This window comes from Theobroma cacao, chromosome 1 (assembly GCF_053813885.1).
Source record: "Theobroma cacao isolate CCN51 chromosome 1, ASM5381388v1, whole genome shotgun sequence".
NCBI lineage: Eukaryota > Viridiplantae > Streptophyta > Magnoliopsida > Malvales > Malvaceae > Theobroma > Theobroma cacao.
Genome location: NC_142639.1, coordinates 4,218,058 through 4,232,834, shown reverse-complemented (window position 1 = coordinate 4,232,834; position 14,777 = coordinate 4,218,058). Strand labels below are relative to the sequence as shown.

Sequence of the window (14,777 nt, the reverse complement as noted above, 5' to 3'; positions counted from 1 at the left end):
AGGAGTTACTTTCAAAGTTTTGAATGAGAATTTCTTTATTGAATAATCACAGTTGAGTTGTTTTAATCGAAAAGATGAAAATGACTTCTTTGTATCTTCATTTTATGCAGACATGTTATTTTTGTCTATAGAACTAACAATTTAAGAGGAAACAGGCAAGTCACTGGTTCTTACAAAGCTAGAAAAAGTCATGTCAATAACGGTTGAGAGTGAGACTTGCATGACTCACCCTTATGCACCCCTGCACATGCTTGTATCAGTTATTGTCATAGTTTACTTGTTATTTATTTTGTGACAGTGACATGCAGCTATTCATGTACAGACATGAAGTGTGACTTCTGCAGTGTGTTAGAGCATAGCAGAAGAGTTAATGACGCTGTGTTTGAATCATGTATTGAAGTGTTTTACTGCTTACGGAGTATTGTCTATACTCTTTCAATTAATAAAAATTGAGGGTGTTAGTTCCTTTTTCTTAAGTTCTCTTCTTTGTTTTCCCTGCTAGCTTTCTGTCCTTGAACCTTCACAGCAAAATCAGTGCTTATTCTTTGAAAATATAATTGATATTTTAGATCACCAACTACTCAACAACAACAACTTCGGTCAAAAAATGGACTTGGGTATGGGTAAGTGACCTCAGGAGCACATTTCAGCCCCATAAGCATATAATTAGAAGGCATAAATAGGTTATAGTATCCTTCACATATTCTTATTTCTCTTTGTAACTGACTAATTTTTTTAAAAGTTAATGGATTTCATTGATAGAAAACAGGGATAAGTTCCCTGGATACAAAAAAAGCAATGATTTTAACATGCTATGCCTTGATGCATATCATCTCAAAATCACGTTGACAACCCGCCCAGGAGAAGCCATCAAAAAAGAGACCTCCAACATACTTTGCCTAAGTTTGTTAAAGGGAATTCATGTATCTATTTTTTTTTTTTTGTTAATCATAATTGTGATTAATTGTGAAAGGTGGCGCGGCTGGGTTAGAGAGACAAGCAGAGAAAAAGGAAATAATTCATGTATCTAAGTGGCTGCTAACAGAAGCAGAGGAAATTCATGCATATAGCAGAAAATTGCATAAGTCAAAAGTTACCACTTACTTTCTTCCGTTAATGAAAATGTATACGCATTCACTATTATTCATGCATTTATAAGCATGATTCCAAATACAATGATAATGAAAAGAAAAATAACGGTTCATTTTGACCTAGCATTGTAAGAAAAATTTCTCACTTGTTGAGTATATCAGTACTAAACAAAGTTCGGTGTGAATCTTAGACTTAGGTCATAGTCACAGCTCCCACAGCCTAAGCCTATCCAAAGGACTTCTCCTGTCAAGTACTGAATAATCAAGATCGAAAAACGATAGTCATGGTTGGAGATTCAGACTTAGATCAAACGGTTATCAGTACATACAGACCAAAGAACCTAGTAAATGAGAACTCAATTCAAAACAGGTTTTATTCTCTAACTTGAATAGCATGAGGGTTACCTAAGAAGTAGCCACGTAACAAGTATAACATTTGCGAAGATTTCTGCATAACCTACCCTGTTTGCCTTTTTCACCAAGTGCCCACAGGGCTTTACCTCAACAGGGTTGTTTGTTAAAAGAATGAAGTGGTTGATAACAACCAAGAAATAATAGTGTGGCCTAGGAAGCTTAAAAGCTTTCCAAACAATATATGCTAGTATAACAGCTTCTAGTGAGGGAAAGGGGATGTAAATGGAAATCTTATAAACATTGAAGTCTCCACAAGCAGCATGGGAAGTTTGGGTAAAAGGATATGAGCAGTAGAAGGAGAAGAGACAGATGGTGAAGATGAAGAAAATAACAAGTTTAGTGATTCCTCGCATTATGCTAATTTCTTTTGGGGTTCATTAACATAGACATAGAGGAAGCACAGAAGAAGATTTGAAAGTAATTTGTTGTACTTGAAGGCCAATGCAACTAAAGGAGGTGGTTCCAAAGTTTTGCTTGAGAATTTCTTTATCGAATAATCGCAGTTTGAGTTGTTTTAATCGAAAAGATGAAAATGACTTCTTTGCATCTTCATTCTACTCAGACATGTTATTTTTGTCTATGGAATTAACAACTTAAAGAGCAAATAGGCAAGTTTCCGGTTCTTACAAAGCTAGAAAAAGTCATGTCAATAACGGTTGAGAGTGCGACTTGCATTACTCACCGTTATGCACCCTGTACATGCTTGTGTCAGTTATTTTCATAGTTGTTGTTTATTTTGTGACAGTGACATGCAACCTATGCATGTACAGGCATGAAGTGTGCCTTGTGCAGTGTGTTAAGTATAGCAAAAGAGTGAATGATGCTGTGTTGAATCAAGTATTGAAGTGTTTTATTGCTGATGGAGTATTGTATATACTCTTTCAATTAATGAAAATTCAGGGTGTTGTTCCCTTTTCTTAAGTTCTTCTCTTCTCTGTTTTCCCTGTTAGCTTTCTGCCCTTGAGCCTTCACAGCAAAACCAGTGCATTCTTTGAAAATATAACTGATATTTGATATCATTCACTGCTCAACAATAACAACCTCAGTCAAAAAATGGACTTGGGTATGGGTAAGTGACCTGAAACAATCTTGCAGAGTTCAAATACAAGCTGATATAATGGAATTCAAGCCATTTTCCACTTTGATGTTCATGACAATGGGGCTTCTATATATAAGAGAGCATGTTATCACCATTTTGGTAAAAAAAAAAAAACTAAGAATACAGAAATTTCATTTGTCAGCAAGAATAAGTGCACCTCTGGGTCTAAAATCATCACAGAGAAGAAAAAACATCATGTCAAGTGAGGTTTACAAGAACTGCATGAGCCCATCCATCTATGAAATAGAGTATAATCTTCATGTTTCATAAGCACACCATGGATTTCCATATATTCTATTCCCTATTGTTAAAGGAGTAAATCAATACCTCCGTATCCACTAAGAGAACCTATGAACCAAAATATTAAGGCCCTCTAGAAAAATAATGATTACTACAAATTATTTCCATGAAATTGAAGATAAAAGCACTTGGTTTTCTCCATTGGTAAGAATGCATACATTCACTACTAGTTACTTTGTATAAAACTTGTAAGCATGATTCAAATACAGTGACATTGGAAACAATAAAAATCCAGTAATTTTGAACCAAGCAAAATGTAATTGGCTAAGCATATCTAGCACATCCCTTTTCCCTGTGATTTTCCCATCTCCTCTGTTTCTTCAATCCAAAACAAGGAGCTAGATCAGAATAAATGCTACAAAAAGCAGTCCAACATAAAATAATTTTCCCACTTCTTGATTTTATTACTACTAATAGAGTAATGTCGTAATACCAAGAGAATTCTAGATTTGGGTTCTTGTCACAGCTCAAGACCGGTCCATCAAAGGAATTGTCTAGTACTAAATGATCAAAGAGCAGCTAAGGATAGCTAGGGGTTCGAACTATGTACAAGATTGACAATCTTGATACCATGCCAATGAAAAAAGAACTACTCCCGATTCTCCACCTCTGAAGGTGAACCTGTTCAATGAAGGATCAAAAGTAGGTTCTATTCTCCAACATACGGCTATCAAAGTAATAGCCATGGAACAAGAAAAATCCGAGCTGTGAAAGCAAGAATTGCTATTGCGTAAGCGGCGTAAGCTGATATTCCTACATCGTTTGGCTCCCTGTAGTTCGCTGAGCGTACAACTACCGAGACTCTGTCGTTCGTTAAGATGAAGGAAAGGTACAGAACGAGAAGTAGATGATAGAATGGCCTATGATGCATCAAAGCTTTCGAAACAATACAAGCATATATGACACCTTGTACCGCTGGAAAAGGGAGGAAAATGGATTCACCAGAAATGGTGAGAAAAGAGGCTGTATAAGGAGGAAGGGAAGTTTTACGAACTGACATGAGATTTACTACCGATAAAAGCTTGGATGGTGTCATTGGAAGAGAAGAAGACGATTGAGATAGTTTGAATACGCAAGATAAGAAATTTAGTCATTTCCCGCATGCTATTTTTTTTTTTTTTTTATAATTGAGAGAGGGAGATTCGAATTCTGTGTTTTAGGTAAGGAGATTATGCATCAATCAATGAGATAAATATTCGGATGCTCTCGCATACTAATTTCTTTCTAAATTCACTAACATAAACATAGACAGAGAAATGTTCAAAGCACTTTGTTGTATTTGAAGGCATTTGCATCTGAGGAGGTAGTTCCAAAGTTTTGTAAGAGGATCTCTTAGTAGAAGAATATGAATTCTGTCACCTGGACTGAAAAGAAGAAAATGACTTCTTGTAGTCTTCAGCCTTTGCTTTTGGATTATTTTATGAATTGTAGTTTACTTTATCCTTTGTTTATTTATCATTTGTGCGGAAAGGTTTTGGAACTTTCTACCAGTTTGCAGCTAAATAATTTGGACTACATAAAAATCATCCCTGTGGAACTTTGTGAGAGTCGTGTCTATGAAGGTTACCTATGATGTAACCCTTGAAAGCTGAAACTAAAATGTAAAATTATTGTTTAAAATGCAAAGCATACTTGCATTTCCATATTGGTCATGATGATTGAATGGCTAGCTTGATCAAAGGCCACGGAATCATCATGTTGGGAAAGAAACAACCTCAAAGTAAAAGCTCTACTATCCTTATTAGAGATGCTGCCCTGGCATTCCTTTTATGCAGGTGCTTAATCTGGTCTAATCCTACAAATTGTGTACCTGGGAAAACTAAAAGTTTTGCCAAGAACATAGCCAATACTCCTAAGGAAAACATGTTTCTAACCAGGCAATAGGCTTTTGAGAAATCTAATTTGATCTCAAGAAAAAGAAGGAAAGCAAATCCATATTTTTAAACCAATTAGAAAAATTGTATTGTCATCTGTCAATTTTCACGAATATGTAAAAATAATTACCATGAGTTGTAATCATATTAGCAGAGGTGGCAGCACTAAAAGTTGTGTTTTTACAGTTTGGAAGATGGAGATGTACCTAGCATTTTGTGTGCTACTTGGTCATAATCCTGTCCTGTTGTAGAACTAGTTCTATTTTAGACAGAAAGTTATACTAGTCTATGGAATTAGTAACTTCACAGAAAGTTTTACTGGAAACAGGCAATAACAACAATTAAAAATGATGGTCCTCATTTTTTAATGAATGAAAAATGGATTGGTTTCTTAAACTCTATCACTGCTTATCAAAATTACTTGGAAATTTTTTAATTAAATGTCACATTGCCTCTCACTAAAAGTGTCAAAGCACCAGATAGAATTCAGATCCTTCGACTTAAGTTTTTTACAGATGAGGCCATACTTGCTTCAGAATAGAAACGGAATTCTTGGTATGTATCGACCAACTATCTTAGTTGATAAAGTATTCTAGCTGTTGAATCAAGAACTTGTAATTGAATCTCGTTTTTATCAAGGAGGGGAGAGGGCTACCTTTGCATAACCTAGCTATTAAGACCAAACGGTCCAAAACAAAGAAAAAGAGTCAATGGCAATTTATTATACTTTGATTAACACCAAACTCTTTACTTTCATGTTCATAGAGGCAATAGAAAAACCAAAATGTGAACCATCCTCTTTTGTTCTCTTGTTTTCCAGATAAGTTTTAGCCTATGCTGTAGCTTATCTGCACTAATCTTTCATGTTTATGCATACAGGCCTTCCTCTTTCCTGCATTTTCAATTTTGATCCCAGTTAAACTGTCATAGTGGAAAAGGGAATTCTATGAAAGTCTACTTGTACTATTCAGGAGTTCTGGTCATGAAATTTATTTCTGAAAAATGCTTTACTCAAGTAGATCAAGTTTCCCTAAGAAACAAATCAAGGGCATTCACTTAACTCCTAACATCAATTTAGCTGAACCAATAAATCAGGAGATTAGTTGAAGATTCTTTTGAAAATCTATCCATGCAGTTAAAAAAGGCCAAGATAACAGATGATTGGATTTTGTTTAGTTTTTAACATAAAGTAATTTCCCTTCCTGATAATTTATACTGTCAATATCACAACATGCTCATACGCTCTTGATCTGAAGAGATGCCTGTCACCTATAGGTATTTGTATCTTCGGCAGGGGTTATGACATGGTTAATTAATCCATGTATATAACTGAAAGATGGATTCTTTGTTTTGCCAAATAGATAAAAAAAAAACTAATCGACTGTGCAAGACCGTGCGTAAGTTGGTTAGCCTGTTTCCAGCAAGGTCTATTTGATGCTTACAAAGATAGGTGGCATATTCAAAGCATAAACTTTGTCCATTGCTGATACATATGGCCAAAATTAGCAGTTACATACCTTTTTTTGTTAGTTTTGCAGTTTGATTGGGCTAATGACAAATGATGGAAAAGCTGTCACTAGGGTAATGTAATTATCAAGCATGTTTTATTTCCAGTAATTTTTATAATTGTGAACCCTTCGGAAAGTGACTTGGACCAAGCTTGTAGGATAGAGATGCAAGCTGGTTTTCCTAATTCATGCCAGTTTCCCTTCAGTAGACATGAACGCGGCTTCTAAGAGACTAAGCATATCCTGCCCTTTCTTATAGTTTCTTTGTTATATGTCCTTACAGGTTTTGCTAAGGGTATACAAATTTCATGCTGCAAGTGCCTATGTTGTTATTGGAAATCATGTTCCCAAGTTTCGGTTAAATTGCACCAGCCAGTTCATTCATAAATATCTATGCCCCTAAGCACACCATGTATCTCCATGGCTCTATCTATTCGTGACTGACTAATGTTTGCCTTGTCTAGAGTTTTCTTTATGGAGAAGACTCATACCTGCTAACAGTACTTAAGGAACAGCATATCGACGCCCTCAAGAAAAATAACGTAAGTCACAAGCTATAACCTTTGTTTTCTCAACTGGTGAAAAAGTATGCATTCAGTACTGCTAGCTCATGCATTTATAAGCATGATTCCAAATGTTTTGACAGGGAAACAATAAAGTAACGCTCGAACGAAGCAAAATGTTAAGCCCTTTCAGCGTCATCCTTTTCCTCTTGATTTTCCTATGTCCTCTGGTTCTTTGATCCAAAACGAAGGATTATATAGAAACAAATCCTATAAAAAGCAGCCCAACCTAACATTATAAGAACATTTTCCCACTTCTTGAATTCCTCAGTGCTAATTGCGAGTGAATTTAAGATTCCGAATCCTGTCACAGGTCTCTGCTGAGGATCAAATCCGAAAATTTGAGGAGTCTGATACTGGTTCATCAAGAGCCCTTCGTATGGATATGTCATAGTGGAAATCTTGTTCATCCATTTCCAGTACCCTGGAATGTCATGGCTGTTTAAGAAGTAGCCACAGAACAAGAAAAAGAGTGCGGTGAAAGCAATGACTGCTGCATAACCTAATATATAATTTGGCACCACTGAGCTCACAAACATCACAAATGAATTGGTTGAAAGAAGGGAGACATAGAGAACGATGAAGAAATAGTAGAATGGCCCCCGAAGCTCCAAAGCTTTCCAAACAATACAAGCATAGACAGCAGCTTGTAGTGCTAGAAAAGGAAGGTATGTGATCAGGCCAGCTATGGTGTAAGCAGAGGCTCTATAGGCATTATGGGAAGTTTCACGAACAAAAATAAAGCGCTCTTGGATGAAAGCTGGCACGGCATCATTGGAAGAGAAGAAGAAGAGACAGACAGTGAAGATAAAAAAGCTAAGGCGATTGGTGATGCCTTGCAGGTTGATTTTGGGCTTCATGAACATTGTGGCCATCATCAGGCCCATGACAGTGAGGACTACAAGTCTGGAGAGAAAAAGCTCAGGTGTACGCCTGATGTTCTTGAAGTTTCGGCGCATGAGAATCCAAGTCTCTGAGAAAAAGGAATTTGCAAATTTGGGACTTAGGTGCTGTACTGAGATCTTTTTAGCAGCATGATCCGGAGTCAGGTAATCATCTTCATTCACAGTATAGTCACTGCTGTGAGGTGTTGGCGTCCCTGGAAGGATATCACTTGAGGATGTGTAGTAGCCAGGGGATGAACTGCAAAATTTCATGGACGCAAAGAACACGGGCATTTCAGCTCTTTGTCTCTAAAATCAAAAAAATTTTCCCTCAGAAATTGCCGAAAAACAAAACTACTTTACCTCATTGGATTTGGAGATTTTTTATCAGTACGTTGCCTGGTAGGGGTGAATATGAGTTGGTGCACTAATCCACTGTGGCTAGCACTCCATGACATTGATGTATTATTGTAAGGGCTCCTCACACTACGATCAAAATCATTAGCCGAATGTGCATTTGCTTGCAAGGGAAGGCGCCCGTCATTTTTCCTTTCGTCACCGCGCCCTTCCATCTGATGGCGGCGGCCACGATTAGCTGGGGGTGGTGTTGGGGCTGCCGTTGAAACAGACATTTCCTCTTCAGTCAGTGGGGGTGGTCTTAGGCCAGTTCTCGCAAATTCAGCAACTGCTTCAACTCCAAGTTCAGATTGATCATATTCTTGAATCACATCAATAAGGAACTCTATTGCATTTTCACCCTTGGGGACCTTTCTCCCCATCCGATTGAGATGTAGAGTGACATCTTGTGGTGATCCTTGATACATGAGCTGGCCGCGAGCAAGGACAATGAGATGATCAAGGAGCAGCTGGATTCTGGATGAGGGTTGGTGAATCGTGAGGATCACAGTACTACCAGAGCGCGCAATGTCCCGCACCTTTTCAATTACACTATAAGCACTAGTGGAGTCTAGACCAGAAGTTGGCTCATCTAAGAAGAGCAAGGATGGTCCATGAATTATGTCAACACCAATCGAAACTCTACGGCGCTCACCACCCGAGACTCCTCTAGTCCCAGCATCGCCTATATACGTGTTCCAGGAGGACTGCAAGAAAGTAGTAACAACTCACATAAATTAAGAACGTCACTAGAAAGTAGTTTGCTGGTAAATTCATGAGAATCTAGAATAGTTGGTTCCTGAAACCAATTTTCAGGCTACAGATAGGATGAATATAGAACCACATGAAGAAGAGAGTTGAAACTGGAAACTGTACTTACTGTCAGTCCAAGCTGGTGAATCAACTTCTCCACACGTTGCCTCTTTTCCACTCTTGAGATTGGTCCAAGTCGAAAATCAGCAGCAAACAGCAATGTCTCGTAAACAGTAAGCATTGGGAACAACCTATCATCTTGCATTATATAAGCTGAAGTCCTTTTAATCAAACTTGGGCTCATTGCCATTCCATCCAAAGACACCCTACCCTTAAGGCTTCCACTAGCAATACGCCCTGCCAAACCATCCAGGAAAGTAGATTTGCCAGCACCACTAGGCCCCATGACTGCAGTGATGCACCCTTTCGGTGCATATCCGGTAATCTTATGCAACAAGTCCACTTCCTGGCTCAACCATTTCCCTTCTAGCTTCTTCTTCTTTATCACAGTGTAAGTAAGGCCAGAATACTCAAGCCCTCCAGTCAAAGTCACCGGCTTGTTCCCTATATCAATCACTGTATCACGGGCATGACCGTTTCTATGAGCCATAGTTTAAGACCAGTAAAGAAACAATACGATTTTTATTTTGGAAAAGGTTATGGCATGGACAGAGGAAAGAGAAACGAACCTTCGGACAACTAAACTAGCTTTTTTTTCTTTTTATTTCTCCTGTTGGTCTCCTAAACTGTGTTTGATGAGGTGATGGGGGAATTAAAAGGAGGGAAGATCATGAGAAAAGGACTTTTACAGCTGGTGGGGCAGATCGAGGAGGTAGTTCCAAAGTTTTATATGGGGCTGTCTTCATTGAAGAATCCGATTCTAGTCGTTTTGATCGAAAAGAAAGAAATGACTTCTTGTAGTCTTCATCCTCTCAATTTGGCGTTAGCATCTTCATTGTGGCTCTGGATTTTCCTACCCTTAACCCATTCCTTTGGATGCATGTACACGGTTTCATGCAATATTCAGCAAATCAACCTTACATTACGTTTCCTTTCTAAGTAAGATGCACAGCATTTGACAAGTGTAAAGAACTGATTGGCAAGATTTCATTAGCAATTGGGCTTTGCCGGTTCTGAGGTGTCCCTGGCTGGAGGAGTAGAGAATTAAACCTTGGTTTTTATTGGTGAATGACGGATTTACTAATCACTTGTACTTGAGAAAAATAAAAATGTCAATGTCAACTTAGTTCTCAACAGGGTGTGTAAAATGAAGCTCCTTTCTCTATTAGTGCTAAAACTTTTTCTTATTAATATTGGATTTGACGATGCATATTCCCAAGAGTTTTGAAATACATTCAAACATCAACCAATAGGATCAAAAAGTTTTTGAACTTTTTGTTGGGTTTGTAGCTGACATTAAATTTTGTGAGTGTTGGACATGGTTTATACTTTTGTTTTTTTCCTTCCACTGAAAGTGTTTTGAGTTTTCAGAGCAGATTGGTTAGCACTGTAACATTTATCCTCCCTTTGGACAACTTTGTTAACTAAATCCGTATTTCCTACTCTTACCAGATCTGGTTTGCCATTTGGATTTCAAATGGTCCAAAGAAGTGGGCGTCTCATAAGAAAGGTGGTTCAAATTTACAAGAGCAGATTGTAAGCCCAATCAAGACAAGATTGCAAGATCAAATCAAAAACATCTGTTTGTTTGGAGATATTTATTTTATCCACACTTTAGAAGTCCAGCCATGGAAAGAGCCACTTCTCCCCTCATTTTTCTTCTCTGCTCCATGCCAAAGCAGTAAAGAAGCAGCAATGAGCAGTCTTTTGGGACTTGAAGTATCAATCCCCACCAACAATAACACTCTCTTATTCTCTTTCAATTACAAACTACCCCCAACAGCCTTCAAAATCCCTCTTTTATCTTCTCCCTCTCATTTACCCTGCAAACTCGAGCCAAGAAAGAGAAAAAGAAAGCAAAGCCACAGCTTCCCTCCCTCCAAAAATCTACTTTTTAATCCCAGTAAGCATTAAATTACCTCTCTCTCTGCGCTTTATTCAGCTCAATTTTTATTCATAGGCTGCTTTCTGTTTCTGGGTATTTCTTCTTGTCATATTTTATTGCTTTAATTTGTTGTGAATGAGTTGTTTTCATCTCTTTTCTGGATTTTTGCATCTTGTCATTTAATTATAATGACCGAAACTAAAACGCCACTTAAACCCTATTTTCAGAAAGCAAAAATGAAGTTGAAAATTATGGTTTTTTACATTTGTTACTTAAAAGAGAAACTGCTTTTTTCAGGTCTTCAAGCAAGTAGTATAGCTAATGCTCAGGTTGAAGAACAAGTAGAGGTTGAAGTTTCAGAAGGTTATACGGTAACCCAAATTTGTGATAAAATAATTGATGTCTTTTTGAATGAGAAACCCAGAGTAAAAGAATGGAAAAGGTACCTGATACTAAGGGAAGAGTGGAATAAGTATCGGGAAACTTTCTATAATCAATGTCGAACCCGGGCTGACAAGGAGATTGACCCAACTATGAAGCAAAAGTTCATTTCTCTGGAAAGCAAGGTGAAGAAGGTATAAACCGTGTTTTCCATATCCCAAAGCGTTTGAATTTTCTTATATTAACTTGTTTGGTAAGGATGGGAGTTATGAAATCTCATGTTTTTTTGTAAATTTGGAACTTGAAGAAATGAGAAAACTCACCCCAATCAAACCAAGCTTTTGTTGGGGGGACTTAGTAGGGTCAAATTTGTGGTTTTCTCAGTATCCGAACGATTAATATTTATAGCTCTATTTATGTTTCTTTTTTCAACTTTTCTAAAGTGACTGATATGGGGTTAATTTTGAATTTAGATACTCTTTTTGGTTTTAGAGGATCTTTTGGTTTTGTGTAATCAGGAATGAGCATTGCAGATTGATGATGAAATGGAAAGACACAGTGAACTTCTCAAGGAGATACAAGATAGCCCCACAGATATAAATGCTATTATTACAAGGCGACGTAAAGACTTCACGGATGAATTTTTCCGCTACCTCGCTCTGGTTTCAGAAACCTATGATGGTCTGGAGGACCGTGATGGTAAGCATTGTGCATCTGTGACTTTTGCTGTCTCAATTGGTATGCTGGTTGAAAAGTAGTAGATATTCTAAGATGATAAGGGGTGACAATGCCTTCAAAAAGTTTAAGATTTTTATCTTTCCTCCTCTCACTTGCTTGAAGTTGGCTTAATTAGAAAACTTTTTTATTTTTTTTGGAGTAGGTGTAGCTAGACTGGCCGCAAGATGCTTGTCTGCAGTTGGTGCTTATGATAAGACACTGGAGGCTGTGGAGAATTTAGATGCTGCCCAGGCAAAATTTGATGATATACTAAATTCTCCTTCTGTGGATGTAGCATGTGAAAAGATCAAAAGCCTTGCCAAGGCAAAGGAACTTGACTCTTCATTGATTCTATTGATAAATAGTGCTTGGGCTTCAGCAAAGGAGTCCACAACTATGAAGAACGAGGTATTGCCATTATGCTGCATCTTGGTCTCTTTCTTGAGTTATTTCATCTTTAGGAGATAGAAAAATTGTTCAATTCACATGTTTATGCTTATTCTATCTTAATTATAGTTTTGTTTTGTTTTTTATTTTCTTTAAGATCTACTATGGAGGCATTTAAAAAACATGGTTAGGTTCTTAAGTCTGTTATGAACACCAAATCTCAATCATCTAAGTCCAAAGAAAGTTGGAACACAATATGCCTAGTTTTTTCTATTCTCATACTTCTCTTTTTCAACATCTAAGTACAGGTTAAAGACATCATGTATCGCTTATACAAAGCCACAAAGAGCAGTCTTAAGAGTATTGCACCAAAAGAGATAAAGTTGCTCAAACATCTGCTAAACATCACAGACCCTGAAGAGCGATTTTCTGCATTAGCAACAGCTTTCTCTCCAGGGGACGAACATGAAGCCAAGGATCCTAATGCTTTATACACGTAAGCAAATTTCTTCATCTTCAAATTATTGTAGCACCTTTTATTATAGCAGCATGACATGTTCTATTTGTTTGCCATTACGTGGTTTAGCAGTACTCCAAAAGAGCTGAATAAGTGGATTAAGATCTTGCTGGATGCGTACTTTCTGAATAAGGAGGAGACTGACATCAAAGAAGCTAAAAACATGACTCAACCTATGGTTATACAAAGGCTGTTCATCCTCAAGGAAACAATTGAAGAAGAGTACTTGGATCAAAGGACAACGGCAACAGAGCATTCAGAGGATAAAACTGAATTGGAAGAGTTCTAAACTATAACCTATATTCATCAATATATACGAGGACCATCTAGCAACCACCGACATGTTTTTCTGCTAGAAAAAGAAGTTAGGTTTTCATGGTGAATCTTAGAATGTGATTCATTCATAGCTCATACAGACAAGTTTTGGATCTTTATGCTGTATTTTTTTAAGGAGTGGCAATGTGGGAGGATATTACTTCTTTGAGCTACCGGGTACGAAATGAGGTGGTATAATTCAACTATTAGATGGAGAAAACTTTCATTGTCATCTTTTTATCCATTAGTATCAAATGCACTGTTAATTTTGTCACAGTGCGACCCTTGACATCATAGTTTCTTTCTTCGTTATTATACATGGGTGCAAACCAGAAACTACGCAGTAAGATTCTAGTCCCGACCAGGCTTTGAACTGCTGAGGACAGGCCCAGCTGGGCCCAAAATAATTTACTATCAAAACTTGCCTAATAAGGCAAAGTGGACAAGTCTTTTTTGACCTGTATTTCCTCATGGCTTGTTGCCCACGAAGCGTAGTCTAAGGGGGCGTTTGGTATGCTTAGACCAGACCAGCTGGGCCCAAAATAATTTACTATTAAAACTTGCCTAAGAAGGCAAAGCAGAAGTCTTTTTTGACCTGCATTTCCTCATGACTTGTTGCCCCCAAGCGCATTTGGTAGACGGTAGCTGAGGGACATTACATTGTTTGGTTGGTGTTTTGAGATGAGAAAGTTCTCTCATTTGCAATGTGATTATAATGAGAGAAGGAAATGTCAATTTTCTCTCCGCAAAAGAAAAGTAAAAAAAATTTTCTCTCCAACTTAATCTCCTAACCCTTCTCTTCTATTTTCCGTTCTATTCTTCTTCCTTCTTGCCTTTTTTTTTCCTTCTTCTCATCCTTCATAGTAGCCAGTTATCAATACATTTGGATCAAATTTCACCGTCAAACTTTTTATAGAATTAGATAAATTGGGACTTATTTTACGAAACCTTTATTCAAAATTTCTTATTTTGAGAAACATTTGTGTTTTTTATGCTGAAAATTGAGAGACAAACACAAAATTTGAAAGTATTTTAAAAAAATTTGTATTTTTGATGTCAAAAATTGAGAGAAAAACACTTTAAACAATTTAAAATTGAAGAAATTTACTAAGAAATTGAAAAAATTTAAAAAAAAATGATTTGGATGCCGCAGTTATGAGAGAAAAAAAACTTATTAAAATAATACATATATCAATAGATGAGAATATCTATTGATAATTGATCTATCAATAAATTTTTCTTTGAAAATATTTTTTATTATTCATGCCATAATTCTAAGTATTATTATTTTAATTTTTATAACTTTCAAATAAAAATAAATATTTAGTAATTTTAATATTTAAATAATTAATATTAAAATATTTTATTATTTTTATCACGATATTATTTATTATTTCAAAGAATAAAATTGAAAAGTTAAAATTTTACATATAAATTTATTTAATTTTATATTTTTATATATAAAAGTATAATTTTGTAAATTTATATTACATTTTCAATATTTTCAAACGAAACACTATAATGTAATCTCCAATAATCACATTTCTTATAATCATTACTTTTTCGTATTATA

The 14,777-nt window shown here is 36.5% G+C and overlaps 2 protein-coding genes across 4 annotated transcripts; one reads left to right on the top strand and one right to left on the bottom strand.

Moving 5' to 3' along the window:
- Positions 1–6,815: 6,815 nt before the first annotated feature.
- LOC18611404 (ABC transporter G family member STR2) lies at positions 6,816–9,492 on the bottom strand. The gene is made up of 3 exons (XM_007047642.3): positions 9,010–9,492; positions 8,097–8,836; positions 6,816–7,992 (listed from the first exon to the last, which is right to left on the bottom strand). Exons 1-3 carry the CDS (start codon positions 9,490–9,492, stop codon positions 7,008–7,010), a joined length of 2,208 nt encoding a protein of 735 aa, XP_007047704.3. The 3' UTR covers positions 6,816–7,007.
- A 1,109-nt stretch (positions 9,493–10,601) lies between these two features.
- On the top strand, positions 10,602–13,498 carry LOC18611403 (endoribonuclease E-like protein). Of its 3 annotated transcripts, none has more exons than XM_018127824.2 (6): positions 10,602–10,905; positions 11,185–11,462; positions 11,802–11,967; positions 12,149–12,393; positions 12,681–12,868; positions 12,959–13,498. In XM_018127824.2, exons 1-6 carry the CDS (start codon positions 10,698–10,700, stop codon positions 13,176–13,178), a joined length of 1,305 nt encoding a protein of 434 aa, XP_017983313.2. In that variant the 5' UTR covers positions 10,602–10,697; the 3' UTR covers positions 13,179–13,498. The 3 variants fall into 3 exon arrangements, with proteins under 3 accessions (XP_017983313.2, XP_017983342.2, XP_088659736.1); XM_018127853.2 differs by having other exon boundaries at positions 10,603–10,905; positions 12,962–13,498; XM_088803610.1 differs by having other exon boundaries at positions 10,843–10,980.
- The last annotated feature ends 1,279 nt before the right edge of the window (positions 13,499–14,777 follow it).